The 22,110-nt window shown below is 36.4% G+C and overlaps 1 protein-coding gene across 2 annotated transcripts in view; it reads right to left on the bottom strand.

Annotated features, from left to right (window-relative positions):
* The window catches only part of LOC6644101 (protein Wnt-4), a 30,591-nt gene extending 9,051 nt beyond the window's left edge, over positions 1-21,540 (bottom strand). For both annotated transcript variants that reach the window (XM_047010741.1, XM_002066878.4), the window contains exon 1: positions 20,647-21,540. In XM_047010741.1, coding sequence (XP_046866697.1) covers positions 20,647-21,320 — 674 coding nt within the window. In that variant the 5' untranslated portion in view covers positions 21,321-21,540. The remainder of the gene's footprint in view (positions 1-20,646) is intronic.
* Positions 21,541-22,110: the final 570 nt, after the last annotated feature.

The raw sequence follows: 22,110 nt of genomic DNA, 5'->3' as shown, positions 1-22,110 counted from the left end.
TCGGATCAATCTAAAATTTTAATACACCATTTTGGTGAAATGTTGTGCATTCAAAAAAAAAAAAATTTTAATAGTATACCCTAATTTTAATTCAAATGCTTAAAGAAATCTAATATTATCAAACATCATTTTTTAAATACGGTAGAATCTGGTTACAACGACGCTCAAGGGACCGCCGATTTTCGTCGTTATATCCGGAAGCCGTACTAACCGGAGGCCCCTTCATATAAGTTTGTATTGGGACCAACCAATCACTCATCGAACTTTAGTCGCTACAACCGGACGGACGTTATAAGCGGAGTCGTTATAACCGGATTGTACTGTACTTTGTTTTTTTTTAGATATAAATTAAGTCCCATCATACAGTAAAGACGTTTAATCGATTTTCCTTGGGTTCATATTATAATATAGTGATGAAAAATCAGTTTTATCTAATTTTCGGGTGCGTGTCAAAGAACAGCTATGATAAATAATTCTTTTCTATTGTTCACTCTTCTTTACAACTTTTTTTTATAGTCACTTAAATGTGTATTGAATTTGTAAGTTTTAGAAGATTTTCTACATGTTTTTACCCCAAGTCTCTTTTCATATTAAGTAATAAATGTTACAGATTGAAAATCCCAAAAATCCTCCCAGAATGAATACTTACAACTCTTAGAGAAGGTTCGTATACAAAAAATGAATCGATTTTAAATTTATGACCATTTTTCCTAAAGTGTTAACCAAGATTCCTTCCTGATCGGATCTATAGAAATCGGTCAGATCATCTGTTAAAGTTAACTAAAATATACAATTTTCGTACATACATATATGATTCCTATTTATAAGCCAAAATTCCTGGCAACTTGTGCTCTACTCTTTATAATATTTTAAGAATTTATTGTTTACATTGTACATTATAAATATTTATATATATAAAACTGCATATATTTGAGTTGGAAATGCAAAATTCTCTTGCAGCAAAAGAGAAGTAAAATTTGTGTTAAGATCTCAATGAAATGTTTTTCATTTTGAACTCATTTTGTGAAATATTTCATTTGATGCCATTTGTTAAGCTCAGCGGCTTAAATGGAGACTGTTTCATCTGCTTGGCTCTTTCACCTTTTTGTCTCTTCCTTGTGCAGCACCTGCCAGCTTATTTTTTTATGACGAAGATGGTGTGAGAAATGATGGGTAGGGGGTAGGAGGTGACACACACACACACACAGACACATTCACTCAGTTTTCAAAAATGCGTTGTAAATATGCGCTTAAGCTGCTAAATTGCAAGCAGCAACAACAATTGCTGACAGGCCAAAAAGAATTGCAAGCGTAAAACCGCAAACAGGGGGAATGCAGGAGGGTAGGGGGTTGGTGTGGAAGAGACAAATACAATGATGGGGGGGAAGGAAAGGAGGCTAAATGCTGATGTATGAGTTGTTATTGTTGTTGCTGCTGTTGCCCAATTTCGACAGCGTTAAAACATAAAATATGCTTCCGCTTTACTCGCCCCCCCCCCCATCCACCTCCTCGCATACAAATGAATAATGTTGTTGCAGCAGTGTGGAGTGTGGCACGGTGGGGGAGGCACAGGCACAAGAGTGGGTGGTTTATTTTGGGTGGCTTCGATAGTCGGTGGTTGTTTTTGGCCTGCAACGGCAACGTCGCTTCATCATAAAAAGCGCATCCTTGTTGCCCTGTGCGTTGTGTGTTGAAGATTATGGTCATCAATTTTGGCATCAAGCAAAACTTCTCTCCCCCTCATCATCAGCACGAGCAGCAGCAGCAGCAGCAGCAGCGGCAGCAGCAGCAGCAGCAACGGCGACGGCGACAACAAATGTGCCCCAAGAGAATAACGGTAAAAGGCATTTTTATGGTTTGACTCATAAAATTTGTGCAGTAAGTAGACAATAAAATGACGTCGTCTTCTTTTGCTTTTTGTTTTGGTTTTTGGGGATTTTTTTCCATTCTTTTTTTTTTAATAAAAGTTGCTGATTAAAACACATCAGCAGCAGCAGCAGCAAGAACAAGAACAGCAACAACACAAGCGTATACTGCGCAGTAGCAACCAACCGGCAATCAATTTTTAAGCCCACACACAGTCAGGCAGTTTGGCATCGTCTTCTAGCGAGGGTTGTTTAAATACTTTATTCTTGAAGAATGTTGCTGCGGTTGTTGTGTTTTTATTTACTTAAAATGTGTGTGTGCATGTTTGTTTGTGTGTGTGTGCGGGGGAAAAATTGAAAACTGAAAACTAAAACTAGGAAAAATTTTAAATCAGAGAGAAAATATGCAAAAGACGCAACGTTAAAGTTTATCATTAAGCAGGCTGGGGCTGCTGCTGTAGAAGTTGCTGGCGTAGCACTAGATGTTGCTGCTGTTGCTGCTGCTGCTGCGTGTGCGCCATAAAAATGCAATAAAAATCTTTACGACACATTTCGCCTGCAACCCTCATTCTCATTCACACACACACACACACACACACTCAGAAAGAATTTACTTTTACGTTTGGCCACACTTCACACCTTTTGGGCTGCTTCCTTTTGCTGCCCCCATGTTGCTACCGTTACGAGAATAATGTTGCTGCTGCTGCTGGCAAACAATTTTTATACATTTGCCTCACTGCAGTTTAAGCCATTACCTTTGCCACGCCTACAACTACGCCCACCTGGCATGATTGCAGCTGTTGCTGCTGCTGCTGATACTGCCCACCCGCTGCTTGTGTCATCAGCCACAGTTCTGCTTATCGCTTTAGTCTCCTCCACAATTCCCCTCCCTATTTATATTCTATTCTTTTCCGCCCCCTCTGTCTGCTTGTCTGTCTTGGTCGTTTAATGCTCCTCTCTTCTTCGTCTTCTTCTTCTTTTTATGCATTTGACAGCTTCATTGTGTGGCATAAAAATTGTATGGCAATTGCCAGTTGTCCCAATGGCAACAGCAGCAGCAGCAATCTCATTGCCTCATCATTAACAGCAGCAGCAACATTGACATGTTTCTGTTATTTTTTTTTGTTCTCTTCTATTGATGATTGTTTATGCATTTTTTAAATTATCTATCATTAACTCTTTAACTTCTGTTGTTGTTGTTGTTGGTGATGTTGCTGTTCATTAATTTAGTTTTGTTTGTTTGCAATTGAGTTCTTTACTTGAAAAATTAGAGTAAATAGAAGTTTGAATTTTTCATTTTAATCGTCAGCAACATTAGCAATCAATTAAAGTTAACAATTTTTGGAATTTTTAGTTAATTTTGTAAGTAGTTGTTATTGCAATTGCTAATACATCAGCAACATTAGATATTTATTGCTACTTGTTAACGTTTTTCATGGTCTTTAGAATGTTTAAACTGCTTATAGCCACGCCTATTAAAGATTAATCATTTCCACAATAAGCTTGTCCATATTCGACACACCAGCAACATATTTGCAGACACGAGAGCAACTTTACCCTAGCAACATCAGCAACATGAGTATTTTGTGCAACTATAATGACACGAGAGCAACTTTAAGCTTCTAAGGCAACTTTGATCATCTTGTTTCCTTAAAATTAAAATTGCCACGCCCCTTTTTGGATCGCATATGTATTCATATGTCATATACACCTCCATGTTTTTTTTTTCGTTAGCAATAAAAGTCTTTCACACGTCATAAAAACTAATAGTTTTAAACTGATTGTGAATTATTTTATAGATATCGTCTCTAACTATATTTTAGCTATAAAAATCTGGAGAGATATTATATCATTCTGTCTAAATATTTAAGGAGAATGTTGCTAAAGATTTGTCTAACTAAAAATACACTTTTTCAGTGTAATGAAATGCAGTTATTTCTTTTTCCATTTCTCTGCTACTTAATTTCATAATTTATCAACTTTAAATTATCCACAATTAGTTAGAAGTTCTTCCACTCAATCTTTTGCTTTTCATTCGCATTGCTTCCGCTTTTGGTTGCTGCTATTGTTGATGATGTTGTTGCTGTTGCTGCTGCTGTTGCTGTTGCACGCTGATTGCCAAACTATTTTTCAGCTAATATTAGATGTGGTTTTTGTGTTATGCTTGAACGGCATTCCAGCAATTTGTCTGCATTTCTTTGCCAGGCTACATACAACATACACATACAGTTTCCCTTCATTTGCTCTTCTCCCTTCGCTTAGAGATGAAGATTTTCCTTCATGTTGTTTTGTTCAGGTAGAAGAGAACAACAACAACAAGAACAAAAATGTTCATGTAATTTAATTTATTAGGATTTGTTTTCGCTGTTGTTGATGGGGAAAGGAAATGTCATAAAGAAAATTCCATTTAAATTAATTTTACAAGGCAACCGAAAAGAAAGCATCAGCTTTTGCTTTTGGCCTAAGCTGGGGCTATTAATGATTAATTTTTTTCTCTCTCACCCTCTCTCACTCTCTCTGTCTTTCTCCGAGTCACATAAAAATAAGAACTTGACGAAAAAGCAATCAACATTAAAGCTTAACATTTTCATTCTCATTCTTATTTTTATTTGGTTTGCCATAAAAAGTGCGTTAGGCATAAAATGCGTTTTTATTACACCCCATGATGATATCCGATATCGCATGCAGACTCTGACTCTCTGACGCTCTGACGCTTCGACTCTGACCAAGGGCATAGAAAATGATGTATTAATGGAGAGTCACGTTTAACACATAAGATTTTTACAAGCAACCCTCGTTGGGTCCAGCTCAGTGTAAAGAAGACGGGCGAAGCGACTCTTAGTGAGAGAGAGTGCGAATAGGAGAAAGGGAGAGAGTTCTCTTATAATTCTCTCTGGTTCTTCAAGTGCTAATTAAGCAAAAAAAAAAAGAAAAGAAATTAGAATCCCGCCCCTTTCTATAAACGAGGCCAAGTTGGCGCCATTGAATACATTCAAGTATCTATTGAGGCATGGCAACAAAACCAACAACAGCAACACCATACAGCAACAAAAACATCCCAAAAACAAAAAAAAAAACAAAAAAAAAAAAACTGAATTGCGTTTGCCTCTTGTGCTTTATTCTCTAAACAAATCAAATGCTGCCAAATAGGCATTCAATCAGTTCGTGTTGCTGTTGTTGCTGTTGCTGTTATGAGGTGATAAAATACTATAAATCCATGTTGCTACAGGCTCTTGCCATCAACAATCTCTTCACCTGTACAGGACCGAGCCAACTGATTGTGTTTTGTTTTTGCTGTTGGGTTTACAAATCAAATTATTGACCAATTAGTTACGGCAATACATATGAAGTTGCCTTGAGCACGAGAAGAAATATATCTGATTATATTTCAAATCACTGAAGGTTAAAATTTAAAGCTGCTTCAAAAAATTAGAGCAAAGAAATAATTTCTACCCTTGTTCTATTATTCAATTAGGTTCCTCAATAAACTTCGACCAAAAGTCCTTTTTTTTGTGAAATTTCGAAGAGGTCCAATATAGTTTTTTTGGGCATTCCCTGCAGAAAGCAAATAGAGAATTTGAAATTTATAAAAACAAAAATTCATATTTTTAATTGCCTTTACAGTTTTGATCTAATTTAGCTGCATTGAAGAACTTTATTGAGATACAAATAGGAAAACTCGAAAAGTTATCAAATTAGTGTTTGAGATTTGTCTGAAAGATTTGCAGCAATTTACGTGACACCACAAAATTATGAACAAAAGATTTATTTCTTTATACAGCAAAAAGTTTGAAGTTCTCAACTAAATAATTAATTTTCATAAAACTTGTCCAGACACTAATATTTTGCCTTTTTTTATTCTAGTGACAGTAGAAAATATGTTGACTATGAGTAGCCATTTTTATAATAATGAAAAATATCGAATTACATTAAATACTTATATACATTAGTGATCTTATTAATGTACCTACTATCGCACATACATATATTACACATACGCATTTTAAAGAATCAATAATTTATCTGGTCTGATAAACATTTCCCCTATCACAACAAATGCTGAGACGAGATTTAATATTCTCTAAAAATGTTGGTTATATTTTAGTTTAGTTTTTACGCTCCTCGAAGAAGCTGTGTAATGTAATGAATATTAATTATATACTTTGAGCCCACAATATGCTTGCATAGTTGGCAAACATAAAAACGATTACATTAGCCGGATCCAGAACTTTCCATCTTCATAAAAACCTAAAATGTTTACATAAACCGGTACCAGAACTTCCCATCTTGATGAGAAAATACCATATATCAAAGGAATAATTAATAAACGAATCGAAACTCAGAAAATCGAACTAGAAACTTCTTTGCGTAAATGACAAACCTATTGAGAATGAAATTGGACAATTAGAATTTAGATATTAACTATAATTTCTAACAATATTTTTTATTAAATTTTGAAGTTCACATAATTTCACACGTTGAGGCTTAGGTTTGACGATAAAACTTGATTTGAAAATTTGCTTTAAGAATACGAAAAGCTCGACAAAAATATTTTCCTGACGATTGCATTTTCTTAAAGGGTGAAAAAACCTTATCTTCACTATCAAGTGCAATGACAAAATTGCAACCCAAGCACAAATTGATTTGAGAGTGTTATAACTCAGTTATTAATCGATTCAATAAATCGTGGACTAGGGAAATAACTAACATCTAGCCAAGAAATATTTTTGTATTAAATCATTATGGTATTGTGAAATTTAAAAATACAACATTAAAACTACAATTGTAATTCCATTTTACCCTAAAACCAATTCACTTTGGTCAATTACTTGGAAAATATTTAACCATTTTTTTTGGACAAAAGATTTTATCCTAAATTTGCAGATGTTATTTATACTTTAAATATAATTTATGTTAATTTATTTAAGACCATTCACATTAACCACACTTTCCAATGTGCAATAATTCCTCCTGTTTTGTAGTACCTAGTTTACGTTTGCAGAATTTAAGCATGGACATGTAAAGGAAATTAACAAAGGTCGTTTATCATCATCTTTTACGGTCAAAGCGATGTAAATGGAAGAGACACTCGCAGTCAGGTGATAGTACAAAGAGTTACTCTTCGGTGCAAATTTATGCACAAGAAAAGGGTCACTTGTTAACCGATAATGGACGATGTCTCAGGGAAAGTTTGAAGAATTTCCATTTGCATATAGCCACAGCTAATTATTAAGTATATATATCCTGATAAGCTCTCTCGACACACATGTTGCTCACATGCAGATACAAAAAGAGGAAAAAACTCAACACGAATTTCTGTTAACAACTTCCGTTTCTCTTGTGAACAGTTTTAAGCCAAACGAATGGCCGAAATCGGACCAAATAGACGAGGCAACCAAAAATGCAATCCCATTTATATTGGCCACACGCCGCAGTCCATGACAGACATTGGGAGGAAGAGGAAGGAAGAGGAGAAGAAGGGGTTAGAGAGGGGAGGCTGTTCGCTTGTCAACGCCAAAGATGCGCTTAAGCATTATTAATTGTTTATGAAATGAACTATGATAATGAGCAAATGCAAAATAGCTAAAAGTCGATGGCTTGACAAACAGAACGGAAAGAAAGAAAACTGCAGTCGCATTCATTGGCATGCCCCGCACACACTCACACACTCCCCCCTCCACCCTTGTGAGGCATCTCCTCATCTCTGCCTGTGGGCCAGCATGAGCAGCAAAAAGCAGTCAGAAGGCAATTTTGCATAATTTCCGAAACACATGTTGCCTTCAATCATGCGCGAAGCATCAGAACCAGCAGCAGCAGCAGCAGGAGGAACGGCATCGGAGCCAGAGAATAAAGCGCCCTCGGGGCACATAGACAAATTGACTGACGACTAACTGAACTGTAGTGAACTGAATTGGCTGACTGCTGACTGGCGGACTGAGCAGAAAGGAGAAGGCCTTCGCCTGGGCCTGGGTCTTCCCTTCGACGACTCGATTGCCAGATAGCTAGCTAGCTAGCTGGCAGAGAGAAAAATCAAGTGAAAATGTAGCGGAAAACATTTTAATACTAATTACAAAGAATTTGTGCCGCCGTTGCCGCCACTTTTACTTTTTTTTCTTTTTTCTTGTTTTGTGTTTTTTTTTTTTGTTCTTTCGGGTTTCTCTTTTTTTGTACTCAGTTCTTAAATGGAATATTTATACTCTTTAGTTAGTTAAGGATATGTTGGCAAAGTGAGAAGACATTTCATAGTTGTTTTTCAGAACAAGCAAAAAGTTATTTCCCATAATAATAAAGGAAGGTGCATCAGCAAATTCTTTCCTTATTTTGGATTTGGATTAAGAAAAGTCAAATCGATTATAAACTTGAATTCCAATGATAAAAGATTTTCTCTTCGAAATATGTGGTTATGCTATAGGAAATTATTATCCAATTGTATTCATAGTTCTTTGAACGTCTAACATTAAGACCAATATGCAAATCTCTTTGACCTTTTATTAAATCTTTCAAATAATTTTTCGATCTTTACAAATTTTAAGGGTAGTTGATTTTAATTAAAAGAGAGAATAGTCAATGTAAAGAGATAATGTGGTTTCGATTATTTAGGAAAAATTCAGACATTCTCTAGAAATCTAGAGATACATATTTGACATCAGAGAAAATTGTATATATTAATAAAAATATTCTTTAATTTCGTCATTGTATTTTCTAAGCAGGATATGGAATTTTGGAAAACTTGCTAGACTCGAAAGTTGGTTTTTAGTTTAAACTGTTTGACATTCAAGTTTCGACATTTTAGTTGTAGTGTATATGCCATATTCGTTGTAATCGTATTACTATTTCAATTCATTTCCCACATTTTTGTGCACTGCTTGCTCTGGGCTCTCACTCTCACTTTTTGAGTTGTGTTACCCAGCTCTGGATGACTCTACATCGGGAGAGAGATTCCCCTCGATATATTTTTCGATTTCCGAAAATAAACGTTTTGCCTGGCATTGCTTGAGGCACAGGACAGGACTGCATTTTTAATTGGAAAACAGAGAGCCAAAGCCAGTTCCAGCTGATAGTTTCTTCTTTTTTTTTCCTGTTATACTTTTTGGTCGGCGTATTCGCTTTAATCAAATCGTTTTATGACAGCCGCGTAGAAGAAATACCGACAAATGACAGAGAAAGAGAGAGAGAGAGAGAGAGAGAGAGCGAGAGAGAAGGGGAAGACATGTAAACGTCATTAAGTAAACAGGCAGAGGAAATTGGCTGGGGGAAAATCAAAGCAGGAGCACTAACAACAACAACAACAACAACATCCAAGGGGGTAAACAGGGCGGACGGATAGTGGCAGGTGAGTTAGAGTCTCTTGTTTGACATTAAACGCGTGTTAATTTCATTTAATTTGGGGCGTGAATCGTCAGTCAGTCATTCGGTCCGACCCACGTTCATGTCCCATCCATCAACACGCACTGCGCCTGCCTTTTACTTCCAAGACAGCAGCCGCGACAGAGAAAGAGAGAGATAGAGAGAAAAAAAAGAAAGAGTAGGAGACGCAGGCGCTTCATTTCTCGCTGACTGCATTTGTCAATCAGCGGTGGATCCGTTCGCCCAGTTCCATGAAAGGAGGGCAGAGAGGTGGATGGAAGACTGATGCTGCAGGCCTTCAAGGTCCATCATTCTTGCTCTTGAATTTCGCGATGAGAAAACGAAAGATCCAACTAAATGGGGGGCAAGACTCATGGGGCTGTCTGTCTGCCTGTCCGTCCGTCTGGTCTGTCTTTAGAGATCACCCAACGCTCTGTCAAGTGGATATATTTGTGGTGGAAATGATCTACTTAGAAGAGGTCATGGAAATAAAAGTCGAGTGGCTATGTTATGCTTTCAAAGAAGAATCTGTCAAAATGGAGACAAACAATTCTAATGGAAAAAAAAACTTAAAATCTTTCCATTGTATTTAAAAGTTGGCACAAAAATATTGTCAAAGTGTTGTAAATATTGTAGAAATTTAAATAAAAATTAATGCAAAAACTGAACTAAAACCTAAAAACTCAATGCAAAAAGGAAAGTAAAACCAGAGGGACGGGGCTAACTTTGACCGCGTCAATGTTTGCGAAAGAATGGCCAACAATCTTAGCATAGGAAATAACGAAGATATTGATCAAAGTCACTGTTTTCCACCGATCGTTCCTATAGGAGCTATGTGATATAGTAACCCGATATTTATCAAATTCGGCACAGTCATTAACAGATATATTAAACTAACAAATGTTTAATTTGAAAGCAATCGCGTCAAAAGTAACGAAGTTATTGAAGAAAGTCACTGTTTTCGAAAGATCGTTCCTATGGGAGCTATATGATATAGTCACCCGATCTTGATCAAATTTGGCATAGTCGTTTTTACGTATAATTAACTTATTTCACGACAATAGCTCAAAAAATAACGAAGTTATTGAGAAAATAATGAATCCGAGATATACAACGCCTGCAGTATAAGTATACAAGCCTACATGCAAAATTTCAGCTCTGTAGCTCTTACGATCTAGGAGGAGTTTGCGTTGATCCAGACGGAAGGACAGACGGACGGACCGACGGACGGACATGGCTATTTGAACTCGTCTCGTCGTGCTGATCAAGAATATATATACTTTATATGGTCGGAGATGCTTCCTTCTATGCGTTGCACACTTCTGACTAAAATTAATATACCCTTTTTGCAAGGGTATAAAAAGAATTCAATACAACATACATATGCCTTTATATTAAAATTAACATATATTAATTAATAATTATTTAGCAATCAAATTTTTTGGTTTTTCCTATTAATAAATGAAATAAATCGAGAAATTTCTTAATCGGAACAATATAATATTGTTATCCAAATTAGCCAAAGTAGTTTTAAAGTCCTAAATGCATTTCAAGCTATTTAATCTCTGAGTTTCTTAGCCAAATTTGAAAACCAACTTCACTTTTACGGTCTACTTTTCATGTGGTTTGTTGATTGAATCAATTGTTTGCTTTGTTGTTTCGAAACTTGCTCCATCCTCGAATGTTTGTGTCCCCATAAATAAATCCCTTGCCAAGAATTACAAGCACCACAAATTGAATTAAAATGACAAGCATTTTGGGGTAACTGCGGCGGCATCTTCTCTTCTTCTTCTTCTTCTGTTGCTCATTTCCATAACTGATTCTGGTTGTAGAAATGTCTTTTGAATGTCGCCGCCTTTTGTCTGGCTTTTCAGGGTCAAATTGGCAATTTATATCGATCTTTTCGATAAGACGACCAATAGTCACGCCCAATGCCCTTAAAGGAGTTAACACCTCGTGAGGGAGAGAGAGAGAGTGTGTGAGGGGAATAACTTGACAAACAAGTGCATCATCACCGTCATTATTATCTCTAGCATCATCATCATCATCTTGGTCACACCTTTCAAGCATCAGCAAAGAGGAGGCAAAGAGAGATGAAAGCAAATACTTACTAAACCATTAGAAAAGGTAAAAAAGGCCTGAGAGAGCATCACATCAATTAGGCTTAAAGACCCCAACTTGAGGCTCAAAACTGAAGCTGAAACTCAAGCGGCATGCCGTTTGCCGCTTGACTCTTCTGGTTGTCGCTAATTTGCGCAAATTATGTGCCGGGCCTCTTAAAGTACCGCAAAGTGAGTGTCGAGCCGTGACAACATGAACATGGCCCACCAACCGAACCAACCAACCAGCCAACTGAACCACCAACGGAATGGAACGGAACCCATCGCCAAGTCAACCAACCATCCAAAAACTCCAATTATGTCAACAGCCACCGCAATAGCAACAGGCGGCAGGTTGGGCGGTCGCAGCCTTCACAACATCAAAGCCCAACCTCACCTGTTCATCCTCCGCACCCCTTTCTCCCCCACTCACTCTCTCTCTCTTTAAGTTTTGCCGACAGGGAAAAAAAAGAGTGCCAGAAGAAAAGTATGAGAAAGAAAGCCAAGCCCAGGTTTAGAAGAAATGTATGACTAAAGACTATATAAGTGGTCATTATCTGCCAGAAAGTGAACTCTGTGAATAAAAGAAACTATTCCTGCAATTGAAACAGAACATTCTAATTTTGCAATCTTCGAAATTGAAGCACCTGTGCTTTTAGGTTGAAATATTTGAGAAATTCTAAAAGGTTGAGATGGTTTTTCTGAGCTGGCAGAACAGGGCAAGACATTCTTTCGAACTACTAATCAAGAAAACTATAAAAATTAAGAAGCCAAGGCTGAAAAATAAGTAAAAAGCATTTTTTAGAAATTATAATCACATTCCTCGTGATTTTTTCTATGAAGTTAAAGAAAACTTTTTTTTTGCAAATTACATATTTCAAATCAACTTTTAGCTAAAGGAAGTAGAATTATACATTATATCCTTGAAATCCAATGATTTGAAGTGTCATTAACTTTTCTTATCACTAATAGAAATTTGACTTTTTTTTCTAGTTCAATCATTTTTAAACAAGTCAATCAATGTATATGAGATCCTCTGCTATAGCTTCTTCTTTTCTATAACTAAGTTGAGATTGTAGAAAAACTACTTTGACTATTTGACTATCCTTATTATTTTGACATTGTTTCCATTGCGATTTTATTGATTTTTTAAGCTCTTTAGTTTAGAATTTGGGTTAGTTTAAATTCAATCTAATATGTTCAGATAAGTAAGTCAAAAGTTTTGTGTTCAACTTGATGACAAAGTATATTCTTAACTTTTGTAATCTTGGGGGTCAAACTGCTCAACCAAAATGCAACTGCAACTGCTGGAACTGCGTGTGGCAAACTCTTTATCTCTTTGCCTTTTTCCAACCCAACTTTGATCTATAGTCTTTTGATGTGAGTGTGTGTATCTGTGTGTGGATGTGCCTCAAGGTCCATAGGAAGAAACTTCAAGGTCCCAGAGAACTGTGTGGAAATTTGTGTTGTGTTTGTCTTTGATGCAACTTCCTCAATGCGCTGCCAAATAGACGAAATAGACAAACAGACAGACAAACAGAGAAACAGAGAAACCGAATGAACGAACGGCCGACAGGCAGGAATAGGAATAGAAAAGAAAAACTTTGTCCAAGCGTTGCCTCATGCCACAATTTACATACACACAAACACACACACATACATATAGCCAAAGATCAAAGGCAACTCGAAAGCCATCACGCTTTTAAGATACAACCACACACACAAATCCAAGAAATGAAAGCAGCAGCAGCAGCAGCAGCAGCAGCAGCAGCAGCAGCAGCAGCAGCAGCAGCAGCAGTAGCAATATCTTCTTGCCACTTGCAACCATTCAACTGCATCCTACAAAAATCAAAACCAAAGAGTTTGTTTTATTTTTTTACACCTTTAACGAACAACAACCACAAAAACACAAAAAAAAAAGGTAGAAAAATGTTTGATTTTCGGCTTTATGCTTGAATTCCTTTCCTTGCGCTCTGTCTCCCTCTCTCTCTCTCTCTCTCTGATTTGTTTAAGCCATTTGCCTGGTTTGATTACATGAAAATGCATTTTCTTTCTTGCCATGGGAAAATGTTCTAGAGCCAAAACCATTCATCTTTACGCCGTTTCGTTCGGTCTATTGTTCGTTCGTTCCTGTTAATGTTAATGCAACCCCTCCAAATAAATAAATGCAGTCTCAAAAGGGAATTTTATTGAGCTCAATTTATGACACCGAAAAAATAAGAAGAAGAACTCAATTCAACTCAACTTTTATGGCCATTATAGGAGCAGCAGCAGCAGCAGCTTTCCTTACAAAAGGATAAATGAATTTTCAACAAAAAAACAAACAACAAAAACTGAAACGAAGAAAATAAAAAGACGAAGAAGCAGAAGTCGTCCAGCAGAGCAGGCAAATGACATCATAAAACGCAGCCATCAAAAGCAACCGAAATTAAAAAATAAAAAAAAAGCCAAATGCCAAAACGCCTGGCAAATTGCTAGAAAAATTCTAATAAATTCAAGAGACTACGAATTGGATTATGCCCTAACAAGAAGTCATCATTCAAGCATTCCAAAACTCTCAAAGGCAAAAAGATTTTTAAAAACATTGTAGTTCTCAACTGGTTTAAGCTCTAAAGTTATGGTAAGGCAACTCCATATTCTGCTTAAGATAGAATCTGCACATCTACTATTAATATTTAATTTGATTGACCTCGTGCCAGCAACCTTTAGCCTATGTTAATGCAAGATTTCAAAAATATTACAAAATATTGATTTTACAGGTTTTCAAATGTGTGAAGCTAATAAAAATGTGGCGCATTTTAGACTTAAGATGTCAATAAAAAGTAATTTTTAATGCAAATAATTGAAAACTTAATACATTGTAAATTTGTTTTACTGGGGGGCTTAAAAATTTTGAGATGGCATTGAAATACAAGATTTTGGAAATAAGTTTTTAATGGAATTATATGGATTTTTTCGAAAGAAAACGTTTTTTCTATGTTGGTAAAGAGATCTAAGAAAATATGTTATTCTATTCCAGAAGTTGTTACCAACTGATGCTGAGAGTAGCATTACTCCATGGCAAGGGTATTAACAAAATATTAACCAAAGAAAAATAAATGAAAAGAACTTTATGCCTTGCAATTTCCTTCTTTTTTTTTTGCAAAAGAAGCTACACAAACACAAAGGGGCAGGTCCAGCAGCTGCTGATGCTGATGCCTGTCTTCATTGTCGTATTGAGACAAATAAATTTTTGGGTTTTGTTGATTGTGCCACATGGCCAATGCCAACTGCAACAGCAGGACCAAAACAAAAAAAAAGAGAGAAAAGATTTTCCTCCCCCCTCGATATTTTTTAATTTTGTGGCTGGAACTTTGCACATAATCGTTATCGTCAATTTCGAGAGGGTAACGCAATGGAACGACACAACAAAAAGCTTTTCTTTTGCTCGAGGGCAAATTAACATTTTTATAGACCAACAACAGCAGAAAGAAAAGAAAAAGAAAAGAAAGAAAAGCCAACTGGAAAAACTTTGCCATAGTTGTTGAGTAAAGATGTTGATAATGTCCTTTTGTTTGCCCTGAGAACACACAAAAGCAAAGAGATCTTTGCAGATACAAATATATACATCTCTCTCTCACAATCTACCTCACTCACTTCCCCTTGAAGTTTGCGGAAAACCAAAGAAACGGTAAGTAAGTTTTAATTACTGCTTGACAAATATTTAACTTTACTGGCGAAAAAAAAAAAATCACCAAAAAAAGGGTAAGAAGAAGGGCTCGATTCGTCGTTTTGCCTTACGCACAATTAAACAGATTTTATGCCCGAACTGACTGACTGAGTGACAAAGGGTGAAGGGGAGGGTTCTGTTTTCGCTGTGTGTGTTGTTACCCTGTAACAACATAATTTTGCGACGTATAATGTCATAAATGTCTGTTAACAAACAGACATGGAGACAAAGAGCAGCCAAAGGGGAGGAGACAGAAGACATTATAACATTATTTGCCTTTTGCTGTATTATTTTTTTTTGTTTCTTCTCCTCCCCAGTCGACAATGAAATTGAAACCAAAACCAAACCAAACCACCCTGATATAAACGAAACTTCAGATTTCCAGATTCTTGCTTCCTGATTACTAATTTCTGTGTTCTGTTTTTTTGTTTTCTTACATTTGCCAACGAGAGAAAGAGGAGATTAATTGTGTAAAAGGCCAAAGGATACCCGCTGAGTAGGTTGCTTTGGTTTGGTTTGGATTTTCGGCTCGAGATTTCATCATCATGTCATCGAGTACATTGAGTTGGCAATTATTAAATTTTCATTACATCCCCTAATCAGATTTTATGCCTATGTGTGTGTGTGTGTGTGAGTGTGTGTGTGAGGCATTCAATTGGTATTTTGTCGGGAATTTACCCTTGATTTACATATTGCATCTTGTCGATGGGAATGATTATTGAACAAGCTGAGCAGGTGTTAATTTGCATTGCAAATCGTTCCAAAAAGTAATGCCAATCAAAAATTGAGTAGTTCAGTTCACTTAAATTGCTTAAAAGCTCTTCTATATAATACATATTGATCATTGGATCATAAATTGAAATTGCCTATGAAAATTACATACGTTAGGGAATTTCTTTAGTATTTCCCAGTTAAATTTGTTGTCATAGAACCTCAAAAAGCTGCAGATGAAGATCTTTAAGGCAACCTTTGCAAACTTTCAATAGAATTGCATACTTTTGGGAGTAGAAAGACGAATGCATGGGTCTATAATTACATTAATTGCAAACTTTAATGATCTATGGCAATTTCTTAACATTGATTTGTCTGCCTGATGCAACTTTTCGTGATATTCGCTGACATTTTCGAATCAATAAAAGAGGCAACCTGAGATATCATAGGAGAAGCAGCACATGACCATCTAGTAACAAAAAGTTGCTTGTCTTTTTGCAAATAAGCCGATTAATTGTAATCAAGCTTGGTCTAAATGGACAATGGTAATGGGTAATGAAGGGAATTGTCGTCCTCCTACTTCTAACTGCTAACTGCTGGTCTATCGATTTCTGTTGTCTGGACAGCAAACAAAAAAAAAAAAGAAGAAAAATAGACACAGAGAACTGAGTAACTGAAACACTTTCTACCCCATTTCCTCAACTGGTATCGGAGTACTCCAATGCCAATACCACTTGGAGTTTATAATAAAAAATGTGTGGCTACTCCCCCAGGATTGTGGCTCTTTTGTTTCCCCTCTCTACGGCTTTTGCCTGTTGTAATGACAAATAATAACCCATGGCACCCTTTTTGCCTGCTGCTGTTGGTGTTGTTCCCATGTTGCCGATGTTGGCGATATTGGTGATGTTGCTCCTGTTGTCAGTGGGCAAATTAATGTGAAGTGTAAGTAAAATTTACGCTTTACCGCTGCCTCTCTTGGCTAATAATCATAAAAAAGGCCCAGACCTAGGCTGACTGGCACTCTTCTCGCCCCCAAAAAGTTACCTTCCTGCTGCTTCTGCTGTTGGCTGGCATCTGGGTTTTTGGCTGACAGCTGCACGAAAACCAAAAACAAAAATATAAATAATTTTACTTTATTGTTTAACAACAAAAACAACGCCACCTTACTCTGGGGTACAGTAGTCCTCGCAGTTGAAAAAGAGAAAAAGATTTATGTTGCATTTGTCAGCAGACTGATTAGCCCAAGCCAAGGAATTTCCCTTTCTCGGGTGGTCCCCACTTTGTCTCTCCCTCTCTTTCTTTCCCTCTATCTGTCTATTGCTATTGCTTCTTAGACTGTTGCATATTTTGATTATTTATTTGACTTGGCAATTAACTTTGCCGACCAGATCAAAGCCACTTCGAAACAGATGCCCCAAACGAGACGATGATCTTCTTCTCATTCTCTTTAGTTGGAGGAGTGTAAACAAATTCTATTCCACTTCTTGAAGAGGACAAATTATCTTAAGAAATAAAATAAAATTTCAAGTGAAGTTCCACACACATAAATAAACTCTTCAATTCCACGAACTATCAGAGCGTATTTTTTGACTTGTTGAGAAACAATTAGATTCAATTTAAGATTTTCTTCACACCAAATGTTCTAAATTTATGCGGAAAGTGCATCTTAAATAAAAATTTTAACTTATCATTAGTAATAAAAATCAAAACTCAATATAAACTAACGGAAAATGAATCAAAAAAGGCTATTTTTGCAATTCTAAGAAAAGTTTATTCGAAACAATGTATATTTTTGCAAAGTTTGTGGGATTCATTTGGGCTTTTGAGGAAGATAAAAAGATTCAGTTAATATATAAGTGAAAAATGTTATAATATATTTGTCTGATCTAGATGCTTTGCCTTAGATATCACACAACTTTCATACGCTTCGATAAGAAAGTCTAAACAAATAATATTAGTAAGAGAAGACTAGAGCTAGAGATAAGAAGTCGGAATCTTGTAAGATATTGCAAGAAAGTTAACAAATCTATGTTCCGAGTTGTTCCGGTCTTTCGCCCGTACCCACACTATTGAACCAAATGTCGATTTCGAAGATACAGGATTCGGTAGCAACTTGTCGGGAGTTCATGAGGCTCAACCCTATACGTGCTAAGAATGTGACTGTATGCAAAAAGGATACATTGTCGCAACGTGCATTGGCCGCCTGGATATCCAACGTTTTGGACACCGAAGTCAAGTATCTTGATGAATTGCGCACTGGCGCCATCTACTGCCAGTTGCTGCATCGTTTATTTCCGAAATCGATTTTGTTAAGCAAGGTTCGCTTGGTGTCGACCCTTCCAATGGAATATGAAATTAATTTTCGTCTGCTGATCGCGGCATTCATGAGATTGCGCATTGATCATGATGTACCCATGGAGAATTTGATGAGAGGCGCAGGGAATTATGAATTTTGCAATTGGTTTTATCATTTCTCTCTGGTCAATGACAAAGGTAGGCCATACAATGCCAAAGAGATGCGACAGAATTTACCAATCGGAATGAATAGCATTAAGAGAGAATTACGACGAAGTCAATCGGTTATTGGCTACGAGCCGATGTGTAATCCAACTGAGAATAAACCCACCAGTTTTGACAATAAAGGCCTAAGTGGCAGTATCACTAGGATCGCACCACGAAGGAAAGGCAAAACATTCATCGACGATTGTAAGCATCCAGAAGTGAATTATTGTGAAGAAAGTAAAAATGTTGAATTGCCCCCCGTTTCCGATTCGGAAGATGAAAGTGTCGACAAGGCCAAACTAATTCAAAAGTCAAAAATTTCAAAAATCCAGCAACATTCATCATTGGGCAATTCATGTAACTGCAAGGAGCACCCGATACCAAAATATATTACAACTCCCTATATTAGGACAAGTCCAGGCACTAAAGGAAATTCTCCTGAGGAACCGGTCTCCTTTAAAAGGCACGAGTTGCAATTACTTCGTCTGCGTAAACTCTATCGGGATGCTAATGACAAATTGGACTCAATCAAGGGCATACTCTTGGAACATCACGATGATCCCAACTATTCAATTGTCCACATTACGGCCATTGTTTTCAATCCCGAGTCCTTGAGTGCTAAGAACACTTCCGGTGATGCTGAATTTTTTTAGTTTTTTGCACTTTTCCATGTTAACTTTGATACTACTCGTTTTTTTTCAAAATTTACGTACTTTTGGCAGTTTTGTAAAGACATTGATCTACAAATTTCCAAGTCGTGGACTATTTTTATTTTCCCAATTTTCATTGTGTTTCCACATGAGGAAATTTAGGAAAAGAGCATGCAATTGAATAAAGAGCAATATAAGTGCAGTTCAGTAAAGCACATTCAATATTTTTGTTAAATTTATTCAAAATTATCTAATATATTTAATCAAAACAAATGTACTTTTTTTTTAAACTGTGTAAGAAGTTTAAACAGATATCAAAGGAATTAAAAGGAAACTCTTTAAACGTATATTGAAAATATTTATTACTTTTAAAATTTTACTCTAAGAAAAAAAAAAAAATAATTAAAAATTTTAACTTGAATTCGCGTTTTTCCTTTATTTTTTAATAGTTCTCAGAAATATATTCAAATATCCAGAATATGTATTTTTAGATATTTAAAAACTACAAAATATGTAGAATATGTAAAATATATTTATATTTTTAAAGAAAGATATAAAACCAATTGTCTTCATAGTAAAAATCGAAAACAAAACTATTGAGTTTTTTAGTTCTATTTCCTAAGTATATATATGAGCTTCTCATAGCTATAATTTTATAAAATTTTGAACTTGAACTTCTAAAAAAAAACTTATTTCGAACTAATTTAGTTTCGTACTTTCGAAATCATATCTATTATTTGTTAAGTACTAAAAAAGCCGATATTAATTAATGTTTTCAATTCAGTTTGAAACAGAAAATAATAAATATATATAAAACTGTCCATGAAACTTAGTTTTCCATTCAAATTTGCATTTAATTATTTCTTGAAAATTTATTTAGATCAATAAACTAGAAAAACTTGAATTAAAGGACTGAACAATTATATACACGCGTAGAATGAAAAAATTAATTCTTTTAAAAAACTAGAAATTTTATTTATTTTTCATTCTATAGAAATTATAGTTAAACATTTCAATTAACATTGAAATCAAACCCGAATAATTCAACCGACTTTACAGAATGGTAAACAAAGTTTTTCTCATACATATCTGAGATAAATCTGGACTACAAAAAATTGTAAAGTTTGAAAAGATTTGAAAATTTTAAAGTTTGAAAAGATTTTCTTCCAAAAATCTCTACAATTATTTTGCCTTTGTAATGGAAACATTTAAAAAATCTCTTGTATAAATATAGTAAAAACCATTTTGTGTATATGTATGTGTATATGTGTGAGTGTTTATTTCGAGTTTTGCCCTTAAAGATTTGTTCATTTTGATTGCTTCTCGCAAGTTTTGTGTCTTAATTAGGCCCTGAGCAACATCATCGACATCGTTGGCCTGCCTTTGCCTTTGCCTCAGTCTGATTAACCATAAAATCTTGATTTTTACGATGAGACCAAAGTTCAAGCAAGACAAGACAAGAAAAATCAGCAAGAAAGTGAAATGTAACTCAACTTGGAGTGGAGTGGAGTGGAGTGGAGTCAGAGGCAGAGACGATTCAAAATAACAAAAGGTCATGTTTAATAATTGTTGTTAAGGATTGCTCAATCGGCAATTGGCCCAGAGCTGAAGCTGAAGCTGCACCATAGAAACGCAGGAAAAAAACCGCTTACAGACACAAATTTGATGTCTTTCATCAATTGATAAGAATTTTCCCTTCTGGTTTTCAATTAAAAAAGAAATTCCCCTCGTTCTCCGCTCCGATTCATTCATTTGGCACTTACTTGTATAGATTTTGCATATCCATGGCATTGTTGACTGCTTCGCCACCAGCCATGCCAGCTCCTCCTCCTCCTACGCCCGGATTGAGCATGGTTCCGCCGTATCCAAGTCCTCCACCTATGCCGGGAATAGACTTCCCTCTGGGCACAATTATGCCCAAATTGGCCAATCCAGTGAGCACATGTCCGGGATGATGTCCGCTTGGGCTATGATGAGCTATGGAGGAACCACTCGAATGCCATGGCGTGCCGCCAGTCATTACGCCTAGGCCGTAGCCACCAACTCCTCCTGCAGCCACACCACCGGCTCCACCTGCTCCACCTATTCCAGACATTGGTGGTGCTTGTGCTGGAGCTATTCCCGCTGCTGCAGCTGGTGCTATGGCTGTGCTGCTACTGAGCAACTGATTCATTTGATTGCCACCCACTGCCGCTCCCGGTGCAACTCCTCCCAATCCGGCTCCGCCTCCTTGGCCAATGCTGGTCATTAGAGTATTGAGCAATGAGCTATTGTGTGATGGCATCATTTGGGGATTGCTCAAGTCCAACTGAAGCTGCTGCTGCTGCTGCTGTTGTTGTTGTTGTTGTTGTTGATGATCCACTTGACTGTGACTCCAACTCAAACTCAATTGACTGATGATCAATAAGATAAAAATTCTTTTCACTTGTGATGGCATTTTTGTAATTTGTTTTTGTTGTTTGCTATAGTCTACTTTTTGGCGCTGGATAAGTACTTCTTGTGTGTTGGTGTTAATAAATTATTAAAAGCTAATTGAATTTGTTGTTGTGGTTGTTGTTATAAAACTAATTTCTTATATCAAAAAATGCTGGCTTATAATTGAGATTATGCTTAAGGATTATTTTTATTAGTTTAATAAATTGTTGTTGGTTTTTTTGTTGGTGCAGTTTGTTTTTTTGTTTAAATTTTTTCTTTTGGATCTTTTTTAATACTTTTTGTTTGTCATTCCACAATTTAGAATCTACATTTTCCTTTTTTGTTTTTTTTTTTTTTTGTATTATTCCTGGAAAACGTTTTGTGTATGTGAATCTGTTGTGTGTGATTTGTTGATGGGTCTCAATGCGGTGGGGGGTGTGGATAGTGTGAAGAGGAGGGGGATCTCTATCGCTCTCTTCAATTCGTTACGATCCAGATCAAAAGGCCGCCAGGCGGCAACACAACAACGGCGGCGGCCCTCTACTGAAACCCGTTTGAGCGCAGTCTTCACTACCGCAAAACACCGACACCAACAGCACTGCAGCAGATGATGATTCCATCGATTCCAATCCCATCCATATCCATCTAACAAGGCTTAAATGGTCTTTTGGTCGAACTCCGATACAATGGAAATTCAAAAGGCGCCGCCTTTTTTAGTGGGCCGGCCGGCCGGCCACTGACCATATACGATAAATGTGATCAAACGCACACTTGGCACACACACACACACAAGGTATACACACGCGCACACA

Source organism: Drosophila willistoni (genome assembly GCF_018902025.1).
Source record: "Drosophila willistoni isolate 14030-0811.24 chromosome 2R unlocalized genomic scaffold, UCI_dwil_1.1 Seg167, whole genome shotgun sequence".
Taxonomy (NCBI): Eukaryota; Metazoa; Arthropoda; class Insecta; order Diptera; family Drosophilidae; genus Drosophila; species Drosophila willistoni.
Note: the sequence above shows the minus strand (reverse complement) of the source record. Positions and strands in the feature narration are given on the sequence as shown.